Source organism: Halichoerus grypus, chromosome 4, assembly GCF_964656455.1.
Source record: "Halichoerus grypus chromosome 4, mHalGry1.hap1.1, whole genome shotgun sequence".
Classification (NCBI taxonomy): Eukaryota; Metazoa; Chordata; class Mammalia; order Carnivora; family Phocidae; genus Halichoerus; species Halichoerus grypus.
The window spans coordinates 159581564-159600188 of record NC_135715.1 but is presented as its reverse complement, the minus strand read 5'-3'; the positions used below and the strand labels follow the sequence as shown (position 1 = coordinate 159600188).

General features: G+C 41.8%; 2 protein-coding genes across 4 annotated transcripts in view; one reads left to right on the top strand and one right to left on the bottom strand.

The window, feature by feature from the left end:
* Positions 1-9968, bottom strand: part of SGO2 (shugoshin 2) — a 67266-nt gene extending 57298 nt beyond the window's left edge. For both annotated transcript variants that reach the window (XM_078071164.1, XM_078071165.1), the window contains exon 1: positions 9769-9968. The gene's annotated coding sequence lies outside the window, so the exon portion shown is untranslated. The remainder of the gene's footprint in view (positions 1-9768) is intronic.
* Positions 1-18625, top strand: part of KCTD18 (potassium channel tetramerization domain containing 18) — a 99525-nt gene that overhangs the window by 67235 nt on the left and 13665 nt on the right. The window contains exons 1-5 of one of the 2 annotated variants that reach the window (XM_036098512.2): positions 10035-10166; positions 12608-12843; positions 14247-14458; positions 16470-16663; positions 17743-17837. In XM_036098512.2, coding sequence (XP_035954405.2) covers positions 12684-12843; positions 14247-14458; positions 16470-16663; positions 17743-17837 — 661 coding nt within the window. In that variant the 5' untranslated portion in view covers positions 10035-10166; positions 12608-12683. Of the gene's footprint in view, positions 1-10034; positions 10167-12607; positions 12844-14246; positions 14459-16469; positions 16664-17742; positions 17838-18625 lie in introns of those variants that run through there. The other variant, XM_078071168.1, reaches the window with a different exon arrangement.

Genomic DNA, 18625 nt, shown 5'->3' with positions numbered 1-18625 from the left:
CCCATGTCATGGCAAATGGCAAGATTTCATTCTTTTTGATGGCTGAGTAATATTCTTGTGTGTGTGTGTGCGTGTGTGTGTGTGTGTGTGTATGAACATATACACCATACTTATACACCATATACACCACATCTTCTTTATCCATTCATCTGTTGACCATCAGTCTTTTAATGAAGTTTTGCCACTTGGTTGAATGGAAAACATCTTTTCACAGATTCTTCAAGGAGGGCTCATGTATACAAAATTCCCTGAATTTTTCCTGTTTAAAGTTCATTTCCTCTTGTTTTAATACTTGAAAAACAAGTTGACTGAATATTCTTGACTCACACTTTTTTTCCTTGAGGTTTTAAAAAGTGCTATTCTGTTGTTGCCTTTCATGGGTATCGTTTTTGAGCTGTCTGGTGCCAGTTTAATTCTTTCATTCTTGTAATTGCTTGATCTTTTTTGCTTGAAGGCTTGGGAATTTTTATCTTTGAAGCCCAATAATTTTATTCGTCTATGTCTTGAAATTGATAATTCTGGTTTAATTTTCCCATGTAATTGATGGGTCCTTTTGTATATAGATTTCTACCTTCTTTTATAGTTCTGTTCCAGTGTCATTTTGTTTGTCTTCTCCAGGGAATACCATTATTTGTATGTTGCTTCTTCATCTTTCATTTCTCTCTGACCCTAAGTACTTCTAATTTTGTATCTCATTTTCATTATCTTGGTTATTTGCCTGACTTTTTTCAATGTCCCTTATTAAATTTTCACTGGACTTTATTTTCTCCAAAAACTTTGCAATTTATATTTCATTTCTGTGATAATTTTGGTCTTTTTCTTCTTGGGTTCAATCTTTTCATTTCTTCCTTTATAAAATATCCATTTCTATTTTTTTAATTATTGAATTTGGGGTTCAAAGTGTTTTTTCATATCCCCAAAAGAGTCTTTGTGGATATTTAATTCACTTTGGAGTTTGTGTTGCCATTTTCTTCTGCTTTGGGGTTGTTTTTATTTTATTTATTTATTTTTAAAAAGATTTTTATTTATTTATTTGAGAAAGAGAGAGCATGAGCAGGGCAGAGAGGAGCAGAAGGAGAGGGAGAAGCAGACTCCCCACTGAGCAGGGAGCCCGATGTGGGGCTTGATCCCAGGACCCTGGGATCACGACCTAAGCCAAAGGCAGACGCTTAACCATCTGAGCCACCCAGGTGCCCCGTTTATTATTTATTTTAAAGATTTTATTTATCTGTCAGAGAGAGAGAGAAAGAGAGAGGGCACAAGCAGGGGGAGCAGCAGGGAGAGAGAGAAGCAGGGTTCCTGCTCAGGATGCAGGACTTGATCCCAGGACCCCGGGATCATGACCTGAGCCGAAGGCAGACACAACCAACTGAGCCACTCAAGTGCCCCTATTTTTTTTTTTTTGTGAGGGGGACTTTTTAATCAGAGCTGAAGTGGTCTTGTTTTCTGTTTTTTTCTTATAATAGCTTTGTATATATTTACTCTGTTTTCACCTATTCATTTCAAAGATTTTGGATGATTTGTAAGATTTCAAGTTCAAGGGTGCCCTCTTCTGAAGTGAAATACAGTTTCTTAATGGATGGTGTGTGTGTGTATGTGTGTGTGAGATATGGACTAACAATTGCATATTTTCACAGCTTTATCTTTCTCCTTACTTGATCCTAAACTTTCCTTTTCCTTCTTTTTCTCTTCACCAAGCTCCAAAGGATGTGTCTCCATTCCCTTCTTACCTTCTATACCTCTAGAAGCAATGGTTTTCAAACACTGTCATCTTGAATCATGTGCATTTAAAAAATTTTTAATATATAGTAAGTATTCTGATCTACCAGAATTCTTTACCACTATTTTAGCACATGAGTAGACTTCTCTTTCCGTGGTTATTTTAGATCAACTATAGGCCCGTCAGCAGCTCTCCTTTTCTCCCATGTATTCTTTCCAGACTGCCCTGATTTCTCTGTGCAAGTCTGTGGTAGGACCAAGGGACACAGTTTGCTGAGGTTTGGTTTGTTTTTCTATTTATGGATAATTTGAACTATGGGTGTTCTCTTTTAGTTTTACAGATGGCATGAGGTTTGTGTGGTTTTATTTGTTCTTTTTATTGTTCTATATTACGTATTTTGGAGAAGGAACTGGAGAATTCAGATTTACACAGCTCTGGCTGCTATTATCTTGGCTACCCCAAAATCCTACACTAGTATTATTTTGATGGAAGTGCACACTTACACCAGGCATTTTAAAAAGAGAAACATTGCAATCCACCGGGAGTAAGTAAATAAAGGATTCCCCCTTCCTAAACCTTATCCTGGGCTGGAGGGAGGGAACTGTTTATGGTTTGGGAATCTTTTTCCAAAGGATGTACATGAAGCAATTTGCTTCTCCTCAACCACAACAAGTCTCCATCTCTCCCATCCCAGGGAGAGCCAGAAGAGAAGGGTATAGTCTTAAGTCTGATCAGGTCTATGACTAACAGGCTCTGATTTATATAGTGCTTCCTCTTTTCCTTCCCTTCAAGCTCCTATGCATCAGAGCTGGGGTTATCCTTACTTCTGGGAGAGGTGGTGGAGAATATAGTCAGTTAAGGGCTTTCCTGATGCTTGGCCTCCTTATAAAGCTTCCCCTCTATTCAATCTACCATACAATGGGGGAACAGCCAGAGGGTGAGGTCACCCCAGTGCTGCTGAGCTAAATATCTGGGCTTTGGCTTGAACCTTGCACTTGTTCTCATCCTGGCTCAGATCCCTGTTTACCTTAATCACCCTTGCAGTCTCAACTCCTCAAGCTGTCCACTGCCAAATGGGCTCCCATTCCCAGATTGCTACTATGTCCACTAGTCTGAACCCATCCCTGACTCTTCTCATTCCTCTTAAACATTTCCATTGAGCCTCTTACAATTTCCTTTGTAAATGTTCCCATCATTTCTCTCATCTTTTTTCTTTTCTTTTTTTTTTTAAGATTTTATCCATTTATTTGAGAAAGAGTGCGCAAGCAAGAGAGAGCACGAGTGGTGGGGGGTGGGAGAGAGGGAGAGGGAGAAGTAGACTCCCCACTGAGCAGGGAGCCTGACATGGGGCTTAAAGCCAGGACCCTGGGATCATGACCTGAGCTGAAGGCAGACACTTAACCAACTGAGCCACCCAGGTGTCCCTTTTTTTCTTTTTTTTAAATTGGAACTTGTCTGTTCCTAGAGGGCCTACCTCCTCTAGAGCCCTCTCAAGTAGTGACTGCTTTTCCTTCCACTCTCTGCATACATCAGGGTCAGGAGGTGGGGTTGCTGTCTTCTTTTCTCCCATTACTGTTAACAAACATTTTTTCCTCCTTCCTTTCTCTAAGTCCCAGCTAATCTGAACTGTGTGCCCTCTGGATATAGTATCTCTCCTTGTCTCCTCAATTTACTCTTCTAAGGTTCTTCTAATCATCCATTGTTGATGACATTAGCTTCTGTTTCATCTTCTTTCTTTCCTTCCACTCTTGTTGACTTTACTGCTTATAGGGATAACTCATCTAAAAATAATCATTCCTAAACTCCTTACCTCATTAGCTTTTCTTCCACCCCTTCTCAGCCTGGAACCTTGGCATTACATTCATTGTAATGATAATACCTCTGAAATCTTGAAATCGAGTATGATACTTTCTGACAAGACAAGGCTGTCCACTCTCACCACTTTTATTCAACACAGTATGGGAAGTCCTGGCTGCAGCAATCAGACATCCAAATTGGTGAGGAAGAAGTAAAACCGTCACTATTCACAGATGACATGATACCATATATAGAGAAAACCCTAAAGGCTTCACTAAAGAATTATTAGAACTGATAAATGAGGTCAGTAAAGTTGCAGGATACAAAATTAATATACAGAAATCTGTTGTGCTTCTCTACACTAATAATGAAGTAGCATAAAGGGAAATTAAGAAAACAATACCATTTATAATTGCATCAACAAGAACAAAATACCTAAAAATATTAACCAAGGAGGTGAAAGACCTATACTCTGAAAACTGTAAGACACTGAAGAAATTAAAGACGACACAAATAAATGGAAAGATATGCCATGTTCATGGATTTGAAGAAATAAAATTGTTAGCGCATCCATACTACCCAAAGCAATCTATAAATTCAATGCAATTCCTATCAGAATACCAACAGCAATCTTCACAGAACTAGAACAAATAATCCTAAAATTTGTATGGAACCACAAAGGGCCTTGAATAGCCAAAGCTGTTTCTCAAGCTTCTTGAGCAGGAAGAACAAAGCTGGAGGGATCACAAGCCCAGATTTCAAGATATACTACAAAGCTGTAGTAATCAAAACAGCATGGCACTGGCACAAAAACAGACATATAGATCAATAGGACGAATAGAGAGCTTAAAAATAAACCCATGTCTGGGCGCCTGGGTGGCTCAGTTGGTTAAGTGACTGCCTTCGGCTCAGGTCATGATCCTGGAATCCCGGGATCGAGTCCCACATCAGGCTCCCTGCTCAGCAGGGAGTCTGCTTCTCTCTCTGACCCTCCCCCTTCTCATGTGCTCTCTCTCTCTCTCATTCTCTCTCTTTCAAATAAATAAATAAAATCTTTAAAAAAAGATAAATAAATAAACCCATGTCTATATGGTCAATTAATCTATGACAAAGGACACAAGAATATACAATGGGGAAAAGACAGCCTCTTCAACAAATGGTGTTGGGAAAACTGGACAGCAACATGCAAAAGAATGAAACTGAACCACTTTTTTACACCGTACACAAAAATAAACTCAAAATGGATTAAAACCTAATGTGAGACCTGAAACCATAAAACTAAAAGAAAACATAGGCAGTAATCTCTTGGACATCTGCCTTAAAAATATGTTTATGGATATGTCTCCTCAGGTAAGGGAAAAAAAGGTAAAAATAAACTACTGGGACTGTACCAAAATCAAAAGCTTTTGTGCAGCAAAGGGAACGATTAACAAAACAAAATGGCAACCTGGTGAATGGGAGAAGATATTTGCAAATGATGTATCTGATAAGGGGTTGATATCCAAAATATATAAAGAACTTATACATTAAAAAAATAAATAAAACAATAAAAAGAATGAGATTTCCAATTTAGGAGCATTAAAAAAAAAAACCCCAAAACAACAAAACAGCAAAAGAAAGAACTTACACTATTCAACACCAAAAAAAATAAAAAAAATTCAATTAAAAAATGGGCAAAGGAAAAACAGACATTTTTCCAAAGAAAACCTACAGATGGCCAACAGATACATGAAAAGATGCTCAATATCTCTGTATGTATATGTGTGTGTATGTATAAATACATATGCACACACCCACATATGCACACAATGGAACATTACTCAGCCATTAAAATGAATGAAATCTTGCCAGTTGTGACAACATGGATGGATCTAGAGGTTACTATGCTAAGTGAAATAAGTCAGATGGAGAAAGAAAAATACCATCCGATTTCACTTACATGTGGAATCTAAAAAATAAACAAAAACAAATGAACAAACAAACAGACTCTTAAACACAGAGAACAAACTCGTGGTTGCCAGAGGGAAAGTGGGTGGAGGGATGGGCAAAATAGAGGAAGGGCATTAAGAAGTATAAACTTACAGTATAAAATAAATAAGTTGAAGAGATGAAAAGTATAGCATAGGGAATACAGTCAATAATATTGTAATAACATTGTATGGTGACAGATGGTGACTGCACTTATCTTGGTGAGCACTGAGTAATGTATAGAATTGTCTAATCAGTATGTTGTACACCTGAAATGTAACACTGTACATCAACTATACTTCAATAAAATAAAGTTTAAAAAGTATGATATTCTCGGGGCACCTGGGTGGCTCAGTCAATTAAGCGTTCTACTCTTAATTTCAGGTCAGGTCATGACCTCAGGGTTATGAGATGAAGCCCTGTGTCGGGCTCTGCACTGGATGTGGAGCCTGCTTGACATTCCCTTTCTCCCTTTGTCCCTCCTTGCTCCCTCTCTCTTCCTCTCTCCCTCTCTCACACACACACAAGTACGATATTCTCTAACCACTGCCTGCAATCTTCCAGCTCACTTAACTCCAATACTCCTATTTAAATAATTTCTCAACTTCACTAAGATCTCCAATCCATTAACCTCATTACTTTTTTCACTATCCATCACCACCTCTATATAGTTACTTCTCTCCTTCCCAGCTTAGAGTCCCTGGTCCATCAGGGGAATCAATCACTTATAAACATCCTCAACTCTCTTGCCCCTCTCTCCTTATATTTCAACCCTAGCTGAGTCCCATTGTCAGCTCCTACAATGAAGCTGTTGAATATTCCTGGATAAAAGTCACATAACTGGGATGACTGACTTGTCATCCATGTTATAACGATTATAATCTCAAATAGGCTCTCATTCCTTCTTGGCAATCCTAGAACGTTTCTATAGCAAGTTTGATTTTTCAATTTCTCAAGATAAATAGTTTGTATTTTATCCTCCTCCCTCAAACCTTGTTCACACCTCATCTTCTTTACTCTCAGCCTCTGACCTTGCTTTAGATTTAATAGAGAAAATAGAAGTCCTTCAATCAGAATTACCTCATTTTCCTCATTTATCAGAATACCCTCATTACTGTGAAATTTACCTAGTTATCAGAACTTTATCTTCTCTGTTCTATCTCCTATCTCTGCTCTTGTCTAATAGAAATTCCTCCACTTGTGGAATATTACTTAGTCATTAAAAGAATGAAATCTTACCATTTGGGGGTGCCTGGGTGGCTCAGTCAGTTAAGTGCCTGCCTTCAGCTTGGGTCATGATCCCAGGGTCCTGGGATCGAGTCCCACATCAGGCTCCTTGCTCAGCGGGGAGCCTGCTCCTCCCCTACCTGCCACTCCCTCTGCTTGTGCTTGCTCTCTCCCTCTCTTTCTCTGTGTCAAATAAATAAATAAATAAAATCGAAAAAAAATATCTTACCATTTGCAATGACATGGATGGAGCTAGAGAGTATTATGTTAAGGGAAATAAGTCAGAGAAAGATAAATACCGTATGATTTCACTCATGTGTAGAATTTAAGAAACAAATGAGCAAAGGGAAAAAGAGAGAGAGAGAGAAACCAATAAACTCCTAACTACAGAGAGCAAACTGATGGTCACCAGAGGGGAGGTGGGTGGGGGATGGGTGAAATATGTAATGGGGGTTAAGGAGGGCACTTGCTGTGATGAGCACCGGGTGTTGTATGGAATTGTTGAATCACTATATTATACCCCTGAAACTAATATAACACTGTATGTTAACTAACTGGAATTAAAATAAAACTTAAAAAAAAAAAAGGAAATTCCTCCACTTGTGCTCTGGCTCCAGTACCCTTTTGCCTTCTCAAGTATCTTATTCCTTCAGTGGTCCCCACTCTCTCTCCTGCATTACCAATCTCTTCCTTTCCACTGAATCATTCCCATCAGCATAATCTGCTCTAGTAAATTTCATCCTAGAGCTTCTTTCTCTAATTCCATATCCCACCTTAACTACAGCCCCACTTCTCTCTCGTTCTCTTTACTATAGGTCTTCTCTACAGCTTTATAACCAGTTTCCCATCTCACATTCACTCATCAGCCCAGTTTTATCTGGGCTTGCATCTTCATCACAGTACTGAAACTGCTTTTGTCAAGGTCACCAAGAATGCCCATATTATCTAATCTAATGGACTCTTGATCTCTGAGCAGTGTTTGACAGAAATGACATTTTCCTCTCTGTAGCTCCAAACTCTCCTCCCCTCTGGCTTTTCCTTTTAAGCTTGAACTCTAAATATTGGAGACAGCACTCCATGCTACTTATTTGCCTGTTCTTTGCATAGGTGATTTTATCCAGTCCCATGGCTTTAAATGCTGACGCCTTCTAAACTCACACCTTTAGCACAGAACTTCACTCCCGAGTTCCAGATTTATTCAATTGCTATTCAATCTCTACTTGGATGTCTATTAAACATCTCAATCATTATAGTCCTAAATACAGCTTCTAATCTCTCTCGTAAGTCACCATTTCAGTAAATGGTACAATCATCCAGTTGTTCAAGCCAACAATTAGAAGTGATCCTGCAATTTCCCTTTCCCTTATTTCCCATATGTGGCAGCCATGAAAACACACCGCTCAGATCTCTGATCACAGGGAGCATTACTGGCTGATGGCCCCAGTTGCTGTGCTCTGAAATCTATCACCATGATCCAGGCTGCATTTCCCATGGATTACTCCCAGCCAGTTACTGAGTGAGGCAGGGCCAGTAAAGGAGGCCCATTCCTGGAAGACATAGGACTCCTCTGATGGGGGACATTGGCTTGAGGATTCCCCATTGACTTTCTTGAAAGATTCTTAGAATTGCATCATATCTATAACTTTTCCTACCCATTTTTCTCCTGTCCTCCATGAGAGTTGAATCAGCATCCAGTCTAAAGGTTTTCTCAGCCCCCTTCAGAGCCCTCCCTGTTTTTCCTTCACAGGTGTCTTCCCCAATAAGTCTTTTGCACATTTAATCTAACCTTATGGTCTGTTTCTCAAAGAACCTGAACTAACACACCACAGCTGAACTGTCAGCAATTTTATGTTATTTCTGTTTCCTAAATATATCTCTTGCAGCCATCCATTCCTCTCTATTGCCACCATCACTGAGTAGAAGCCATGCCATTTCTCCCCTGGATTATTGCAACAGCTGCCTACTCTCCAATCCAGTCAACACAGTAGCCAGAGTGATTTTTTTTTTTTATAGTAAATCAATCATGCCACTTCCCTGCTTAAAACCTTTCGATGGTTTTCCATTATAATGCCTAGGGTAAAATTTAAACTCCCACAACCGCCACAAGATACTTTAAAACCTGGCTCCTGCCTATCTTTTTAGCTTCATCTCATATCAACTTCCTCCTTAGCCCCGATGCTCACCAAGCTCCAGCCATACTAGTCTCCTTTCTCTTCCTACAAATTGTCAAATGCTTTCCTGCCTTGGGGCCTTTCCGCTTGCTCTCTCTTCTTCATAAATTACTCTTCCCCCATCTCTTCAGAGGGTGGGCTCATTTTCATCTTTAGTGCTCAACTTAAATGCCCCCTCATCAGCAGGGCCTTCTCCACCCAACATTATCCTATTTCCTCTCAAGTAGTTACCACTCTCTGTAACCACTTCCCTTAGTGTGTTTCTCCCACTTGAACAGGAGTAGGCAAATTATGACCCATAGGCAGCAAATTGTTTTTGTAGGGCCCAGGATTTAAGAATGGTTTTTACGTATTTAAGTGTTTGAAAAAAATTTTTTAAGAATATTTCACAACACATGAAAATTATGTGAAATTCAAATTCCAGTGTCCATAAATAGAGTTGGAACACAGTCACTTTCATTTAGGCATTATCTATGACCGTTCTAACACCACAACAGCGAAGCTGAGTAGCTGCATATGGCCCACAAAGCCTAGAACATTTACAGAAAAAGTTTTCTTTTCTAAACTTTTATTTATTAAGTAATCTCTACCCCCAACATGGGGCTCAAACTCACAACGCCGAGACGAAGAATCACATGCTCTAGCGACCAAGCCCGCCAGGCACACCCAGGAAAGGTTTTCAGACCACTGCACCAGACTGTGAGTGCCATGGGTCGGCGGCATTGATGGTCCTGTTCAGTCCTTCACTCCTAGTGCCTGGTCCACAGCTAGTGGACTTACCCAAGTGCATGCGGTATAGTACTAAATCTTGGCATTGAGCAGCTCAGTTTGGAGCGAAGTGCCCTCACCTGGCAGTGAGAAGACATAACTCTTCCTAACTCTTACCACTTAACTGACCCCGAACAATCGCAACTTCGGTGTTGTTTCTTTTCCTCACGTGTGAAAGCAGTCTCTGCACGGACGCGACATTCCTCTGGGGTCAGGCCGGCGTCTCTCGGCCAAGTCTTGCCTTTTCCTGCAGGTACGGAGCCCTCCCACTCACACCCTACCGGAGCCCGCCGGCTGAGGCGGCCTGAGGGGCGGGACCAGCCCGGGGGCGGGGCGGGGCGCGTCTGGGGCGGGGCCTCCCTCTTTCCGGCTGTAGTCGCCGCCGGGCCGGGCCGCACGGGGGCGCCGCTGGGGCCGCGCCGCTCCACGAGTTGCCGAGCAGCCGAGGAGGCCCTCACTTCCGCGTCGGGCCCCGCGGCGTCCGGCGGCCGCGCGGAGGGCCGGGCGGGCCGCAGGTCAGTCGGGGAGGCCGCCTACCCGGCCCCGCCCGTGCAGAGGACCCGGGCGCCGGGTGGGCCGCGGGCCCGGGAGGCGGCGGGGCGCCCCGAGGAAGGGCCCGGATCGCGCCGATATCACGGGCGCCCCGGGCTGCAGGCTCGGGCTTCGGGCCGATTCGGGGGCCCCCGGGCAGCGGGGAGACCCTGGCGGGGCTTTGAGGTGTCCCAGCCCCTCCCCCTTTCGTCCCGCATCGTGGGAGGAGTGCGAGTGCCCTGAGCATCGTTTCTCAAAGTGGGGTCCGCGGGCGGACTCCCGACTCTATCTCAGACTTTCTGAACCGGACTCTGTGCTGTGGCCCGGGAATCTGAATTTACAGCAAGCGACTCTGATGGTTTTGATGCAGGGGGTCACAGAACCGCACTTTGGGGGCACTTCCCCAGAGGGCAGTGCATTTCCGACACGGCAGGGAGTCTAAGTGGGTGCATTTGAGGATGGGGCCTCGTGACTGGCCTTGAAATGGTGATGGATAGTTCTCTGCCATAGGAGAAACTGACTGAGGCAGGGGTATCTCTTAAATCCTTGCACTCAGGGTGCTGCTGTGTTCCTCTTGTCACAACAGAAGTCTTCAGATGGACAGATGCTTAGTGAATGAAGTGCCCGCGTCGGGGGCCTTAGGGATGAAACAGTGCTGAAGTAGGCAGTGTGGGGTGCAGCAGAAAACTCGGAGCTGGTCCTGCTGACCTGGATTGGGGCCCACTCCACCACTTAACCAGCGGGGCAGCCCTAGTGTGGACGCTGCTCACATCACTCGATGTCTTTCTCCAGTGTCATCATCTGTCAATAGGGACAGTAATTCCTATCCAGTAGGGCTTTTGTGTGAATTAGGTAATGTCTGCCAAGTGTCTCCTGCAGTAACTGGCACCTAATAAGTATTGAGTAAATGGGAGTTATTAAGAGTGATGTAGATCTGCCTTCCTAGGGCTTTTGGTCCCCCGAATTAGGGATTAAATAAGTGAGATAAAACGTGCAGAGAGGTACAAAGTATATTTGGTGGACTGTGCACAGATTCTAACTGGGGGGTGCTTGGGAAGGTCATGCAAGTAGTGAGATTTGCCTGTGGCTTTGAAGAAGAGACGGATTCCAGGGAGCTGGTAATTGGGGCAGCATGAGCCCGGTCCATCCCATGCTTCAGAGGTGGTTCTCTCACATGGATCATTGCCCGGTTGCTCCTAGGACTTCGAGGCAGCCAAAGAAGTCACATTGATAAGTGGTTTTTGAAAGCCGGACCATTGGTCCATAAGAGTTTCTGCCTGCTAACCATGTTTGACACACATTGTTTTCGTCAGACACCAGCGGTCTCCTTTTCCCAATCTCATTGGAGATTGGCTAAATTGGAGCATCTACAAAATGATGCTTGTTGATCGCATAGTAAAAGTGAGTTGCCATGAATATAGTTGAGCCTCTTGACAGCCATTTTACATTTGCTGTGAAATGTGCAGTTACATCAGGAGTACCTTTTTCATCACAGTATTGTTTTAGGTTCCATAGAAACACCACAGTCACCTGTGGTTCATCCATCTGCAGAGAGGATTAAGAAGTCAAATCCTTAAAACTTCTCTAAAGCTTCAGGCATTTTTGACTGGAGAAGCCAGATGATTTACAGGTGTTATCTGTTGCTCTTCTGGACCAGTCTGGCTACTGGTATACATAAAATTCTGATCTCAGTTGATAAATTATGTATTCCTTAGTTACCTAACCTAGGAACTACAATTACCGTTGTTAATAATTTCTGCTGTTATGTCTCCTTAAATCTCCAGAGCCAATATCAGTCCCTCTGTATACACTTTATGGTAAAATTTATATCATTATAGATAACATTTATCATTTATCGAGTACTTACTCTGAGCCAGAGACTGTTCTATATGTTCTGTCAGCTTATCTTAGCTTTTTATATGTTCTGTCAGTTATTCCTCTGATAGTCCTTTGAGGTAGGCACCATCCCTGCCTCCATTTTATAGATGAGGAAACCGGCAGAGGCAGATAAGTATTTGCCCCTCCCAGTAAGTGGTAGAGCCTCGTAGCCTAAACCCATCCTACATGCTGCCCCCCTCTGCAGTCTAGACAGCTCCCTCAGACTTACTATAGCTTTAAAAGATACGTGAATATCAAAGAACATAAGCAAACTTCACCTTTGCTTTATATGTGACAGACAACGCACTATTTTGTTTAATCCCTTACACAATCATTTCAATAGCTATGATTTGGTTGGTGATAGTTTATCATTTACAAATACTCTGAGCCAAAGTTTTCCAGCTTCCCAGCATATCTCAGACTTCTTTCATATTATATAAAGTCCTTCAATATTGTCAGTGCTGAGGAATTTAAGTCACATGAAAATATATTATCTACTTAGTGTACTGTTGGAAATGTCAGCAATGACTGTTCTTTGTTTTCACAGAGGTGGACCAGGACCACCCTTATTTTGCACTTTCTGAAAGCGTTTGAAGGCAAAAATTCAAGTGTTGCTGGGAACAATGGAAGGTCACAAGGCAGAAGAAAAGGTGTTAGATATTCTTCGACTGAATGTGGGCGGCTGTATTTACACAGCCAGACGTGAGTCCTTGTGCCGCTTTAAAGACTCGATGCTGGCATCCATGTTCAGTGGTCGTTTTCCTCTAAAAACAGATGAATCGGGTAAATATCTAAAGTCCGTAAGCATGATCATAAATATTCATTACAATAGTCTAGTTTAAATTCCCTTTGGTTTTCATAATCGCAATAGAATGTATTCGACCGGTGTACTAATTATTGAGACCATTAGGGCTGAGTGGAGATTTATTAAATACGTGGAGAAATGAAATACCAGTTTCCAGAATCTGTGATGCTGTCACTACAAGTTGACAAGACAACGAACGCGTGTAAAGGCCTACCATGACCTCATTATGGTGACTGGTTATATTTGGAAAGTTGTTCCATCCGTGCAACTCCATGGCTAAAGGCATGGAGGCTTCTGTCTGTGTTCTTCAGGTGAACACACTGATTTCTCTGGAGAAAGCAGCCGCCCTCCTCGCTCCCAGGGCAGTCGGCGGCAGTGAGCTTTAGTGTGAAACCTGCCACCTCATCTAGCTGCGTACCTTGTGTGGGCTCACGTGCACACAGAAAATGTCAGTCACCTAGTGGCAGAGGACTACACACTGGTGTTCCAGAAGAAGCGGGGTAGGATCTGTGCTGCTGGCCCTGCGTGGAGTGCTCCAGTGTTGACTGAACCTACTACTGGTTGTAGAGAAAGCTCAGCAAGGCCAGTAAGGCATTTTGCACCTCTTCGGTGTTCTGGGGCCCGGACAACCCACTCTGGCTTCTGTGTCAGAAGAGAGGGAGTGAGGAGTCCTGAGCATGAGGGGCTGTTAGTAACCCTGGGTCTTGAGAGAGTGCTTTGCCAGCTGAAGGGCAATTGAATGAATGGGAAACACCAATGGCTGGCGCCCAGGGCTTGATGGCCATGTGGGCAGGAAGGTTGTTGGTGGAAAGATGGTAAGCAGGGACTGCATTTTTGCTCTGTCCCCAAGTTTTAGTTAATCGCTTCTAAGTTAATCAAGGGAGAAAAGGAATTATTGAGTAACCTCACACCAACTTGGCTAAATTGTCATAAAGTAGTACCAGCGTAGCATTAGGAGCTCTGGGTTTATATGTCAGTGACACTCGCAGTCGACTTCCAGCCAAACATGACGTATTAATGGGCATGCTGTCATGAGGGAGGCACTCCATACATCTTTCCTGGCTGGGCAGGGCTGAGGTTAGGGGTGAGCTTACATTTCAGGGGCAGTCTGGGTCTCCGTGGCTTTTGAAGGGCCACAGTGGGAATATGGTCATTGCATCCAAAATCCCAAATGGACCTCGGAATACATGTTCCTGTATGGTAGGTGAGAAAACAGGATCACCAAATTTGACTAAACCCATTTGAACAGTAGCTATTAACTTTCTTGTGAGAAACGTTTCTAATTGTAGAGGTCTTCAGTCTGATTTTAGTTTGACATGTTGAAATTTTATCTGTGGTCATATGTATCTGTGCAATGACTTTTGAACTGAATGTTTTCTAGGGGCTTGTGTTATTGACCGTGATGGACATCTGTTTAAATACCTTTTGGATTATCTTCATGGAGAAGTTCACGTTCCCACAGATGAGCAAACCCGTGGTGCTCTGCAGGAAGAGGCTGATTACTTTGGCATCCCTTACCCATACAGCCTGTCTGACCACTTGGCCAATGAAATGGAGACATATTCTTTAAGGTCAAATATAGAACTTAAAAAGGTCTTGGCATTTTCTTAAGTTTTAAAAAATATATATGTGTACATATACATACCTGCTAATCCACAAAGCAGTGTGTGTTATTCTGCATAGCCTCTGTTGCCACATAAGCCAAACGTGGGAAAGTTTTACTTTTTCTAACTTTTGAAGACACTTTTCTTAATTACTACTAATTTTTTTAAGGCCAAAATCCTATGTCCTAGGGAAGTGTATTACATTGCCACTCAGAGGTTTATGGAGTGTTTATCTCTCATTGAAGATTTAACGTCTTTTGATGGCTTTTTAGATAGAAATATTCTGCTCTTTAGGTTCTTTGTAAATTAACAGCAATACTGTAGTATATAAGGGTGTAGGGTTTTATTTTAGTTACTGAAATGACTTTTTAAAAGAATGGTCGTGATAAAGAAATGATCGTATAAAATCTCCTACCTGATTTAGTGAGTGTAGCAGTTTGTTACTAAGTTAAAACATCGGTTTGATTAATTCACTTTGAGATCAATAAATCTTTTTTTAAAGATGCTTCTCCTTTAAATCACATTTTAAAGATCTTTACATGACTTGAAAAGCTTCATTACCTGTTTTTGTCTTATCGATAAGTATTATATTTGCTTTTAGCACCTTTAGGGATCTAAAAGGAAAATATTTTTCCTAGATAATTAATAATAGTGAGAACTGATCTGAATTGATTTGATTTGGACATTGGCTTAGGAGAGCAAGCCGATGGTATGGTTATTAGGAGTGTAGTGTGAAGAGAAAGTTGATTTGGTTCCAGATCCCCTTCAGGATTTTCATGGTTGTATGGGTTCTGCTACTGAAGTTATTTAGAAGTTGAGTCGTCAGTTATTTGGTGCTGTTTGCCACATCTGCAGATTGGGGCTAAAACACCTGACTGGAAAGTTGGGGTGGGTTAACATTCATCTTCTGAAGTCTCAACTCTGTAGTCTTTTATTTCTGTTTTGTATGCAAAGAGGACACAGCATGTGCACATTCACCATGTCAGCCGACACATATTTATCTCGGATGTCTTAGGTGCATAGAGCACTGCTCTAGGGACTGTGTGGGACACAAAGAAATACAACATGCAGTTAGACAGCAATATTAAATGAAAATGTAAGACATGTTAGTGTCCTATTTTCATTCACTTGAGTCAGTAAATATTACGCATCTCCTTTGTGTCAGGCACTGTTCCAGGCCCTTGGGATACTAGACAGAGCAGACAAAAGTGCTGGTCCTCAGGGCGCTCGCAGGAATGATGCTGTTTCTCCCAGGGGAGGCCCTTGCCACTCCCCTGGGCGAAGCCCTACTGCTCTGTGTCCCTTAGGACTTCACCGGCTCACCCGGTAGCACTTACAGTGTGTCCTGACGGCTTGTCGACTGTCTGTCTTTTACCTTAGCTATAAACTCAAGCAGGGCTGGGACGCTGTATCCAGGACCTTAGACACCGCTCACCACATTTGTACCTTCTTAATAGTCAAGTGGATGAATGAATAGGTAGATAAATGCCAAAGGAGTTCTTATAGTTTGCATTGAGTTCGTATATTCATAACTTCCAGTGGAAAAGAACAAGTTAATCTGGTTAATTCATGATTGGACGTGGAGTTAAAAATAAGCATCAACCATGAGGCTTAGTCAGTAGAAGGTGAAAAGAAGATTGAGTCAAATGGGAAATTGGGGGAAAATAAAGGGAAAAGAGAAAGGTCTTTTAGTCGTATGAAGATTTTAAAATTAAAAATAATGTTGGTAGTGAGGCTAAAGGAGGAGGAAGGAAAATACAATTTCTATGTGGAAAAGGATTCTGTAGAGGAAAAGGTGTTGGGTTTTTGGGTGATGCCTTTTGTGATTTGCCCCACCTCCACCCCAAATTCAACAAAAGCATGTTTGGTTTTTCAAGGCATAAAGACTAGGCCGAAATTTATAATCTTTTATTTCCCTTATGACCAACTGGTAATAGAGCAAATTCATTTTTACTTTACTCCAGAATTAAATTCAAATTTTGTATATTTTTTTGCTCCAGGCTCTAACAGACTTCTGTGATTCATATGGTTTAGTTTGCAATAAGCCAACAGTTTGGGTTCTTCACTATCTTAACACATCTGGTGCGAGCTGTGAGAGTAGAATTATTGGTGTATATTCCACAAAAACTGATGGAACAGATGCTATTGATAAGCAGCTGGGAGGAAGAATTCACAGTAAAAGCATTTTTAAAAGGTATGTCCATATTTAAATATGAAAAGGAACAAAATAAAGTCTTGGTGTCTTGTAAGAGGTGTTACTGAATGGAGTATGTGGTTGACTAGAGAAGATCATCAACACCCGGCAACAAGCAGCATGAGCCCTCATGGCTGGCGAGCCTGGCCCACTTCATGACGTATATGTAAGCTATAGGACATCCACGGGGGTCTAGTATATTGCCTCTCAACTGGGAGTGGGCATCAGAAGCCCCTGAGAGACTTTAGAAAAAAAGGAAAGAAAGAAAAGCAAAGCCACCTGCCTGGCTGTCTCCTCTGGACCATCGTCCAGGAGCAGAAGCACTGCTCAGAAGTCAGCAGGCCCGCCAAGTGACCCAGGACTGGCCTGTGCCTTGGTGTCCTGTTCTGAGAAATGATGAAGAACTTCCCTGGTCCCTCCCAGCCTTAAAATTCTATGACTCGAACATGTCAAATTCTTAACGGTTATTCTCTTAATACTTTTGCTGTAAATTTACTTAACATTGGTCAATTCACTTAGCAGTCCTTTTGTTTTTTTAATTCTCTGGATGGTTGGATTGGGTCACATATTAGTGACCAATGAATGACCACATGAACTTGCTTATTAGGTGATTAAATATGTCATCGTTTTCTGAATTCTTTACAGGATGTTTATATAAGATATAGGAGTGCCTGGCATAATGCTATGAAAGTTTTAGTCAAAGGCAGATCTTTTAAAATTTTCCTGGGGTTAGGTAATTTTTTAAAAAAACTTATTTTTAAAAATTTGTTGATTTGTCTGCATAGTCTATATTGTGGAATTAATAAGTACTTCACCACAGTAAAAAGAGATCAGATGTAGGTCAGCATGAGTACAGTATATTATACTCATAGTATATGATACATAGTATATTATCTATATGCTTAAGGAAGGGTCACAGAAGAACAACTATTCAATACCAATATATTTTTCCCCTTAATTAACAAGCACTTGGTGAGTATCTATTAGTTATACGTGTGTGTGTGTGTGTGTGTGTGTGTGTGTGTGTACACATTCATACTTAGGTAGTATGTTTTCATCACCTTTTGCAATATTTCTAGAGAGGCGGGAAATAATGTTCAGTACATTTGGAGCTATTATTCAGTAGCTGAACTGAAGAAAATGATGGATGCCTTTGATGCCTGGGAAGGAAAAGGTATAGTACAATTCTTTTATTTCACGGCAGAAGGTAGACTTTTCCTTAATAAAACAAAGTAAGCACAAATGCTGCATTTCTCTTTTTTGGAAAGTATTTCTTTGTATAGGTCAAGTATTTCTTTGTGTATTTGCCACCTCATAATATCATTGATTGAGGCAGTTTACTTAAAAATCTTTAGACCTGTGGCACCTGGGTGGCTCAGTCATTAAGCGTCTGCCTTCAGCTCAGGTCATGATCCTGGGGTCCTGGGATCGAGCCCCACATCGGGCTCCCTGCTCGGCAGGAAGCCTGCTTCTCCCTCTCCCACTCCCCCTGCTTGTGTTCCCTCTCTCGCTGTGTCTCTCTCTGTCAAATAAATAAATAAAATCTTAAAAAAAAATCTTTAGACCTCTTGGGGTGCCTGGGTGCCTCAGTCGGTTAAGCTTCTGACTCTTGGTTTCAGCTCGGTCCAGGTCTCAGGGTCATGAGATCTAGCCCCTCGTCAGGCTCCATGCTTAGCACAGAGTCTGCTTGGGACAGTCTCTCCCTTTCCCTTTGCCCCTTCCGCCTGCTCTCTCTCTCTAAAATAAATAAATAAATCTTAAAAAAAAATCTTTAGATCCCTGAGTTGCTAGCTATTACTAATAGTTTATAATCCAGTAACCTAAAAAATAGTTTGTAATTTCAGCATCTGTTAGTTAAGCTTATTTAGTTCAGTTAAACAGCAGTTTATTTGGCACCTACTGTGTACCTAGCATTGTTCCTAGGAAGTATACCTTTAATTTAAGCATACAGTGTACAATCAA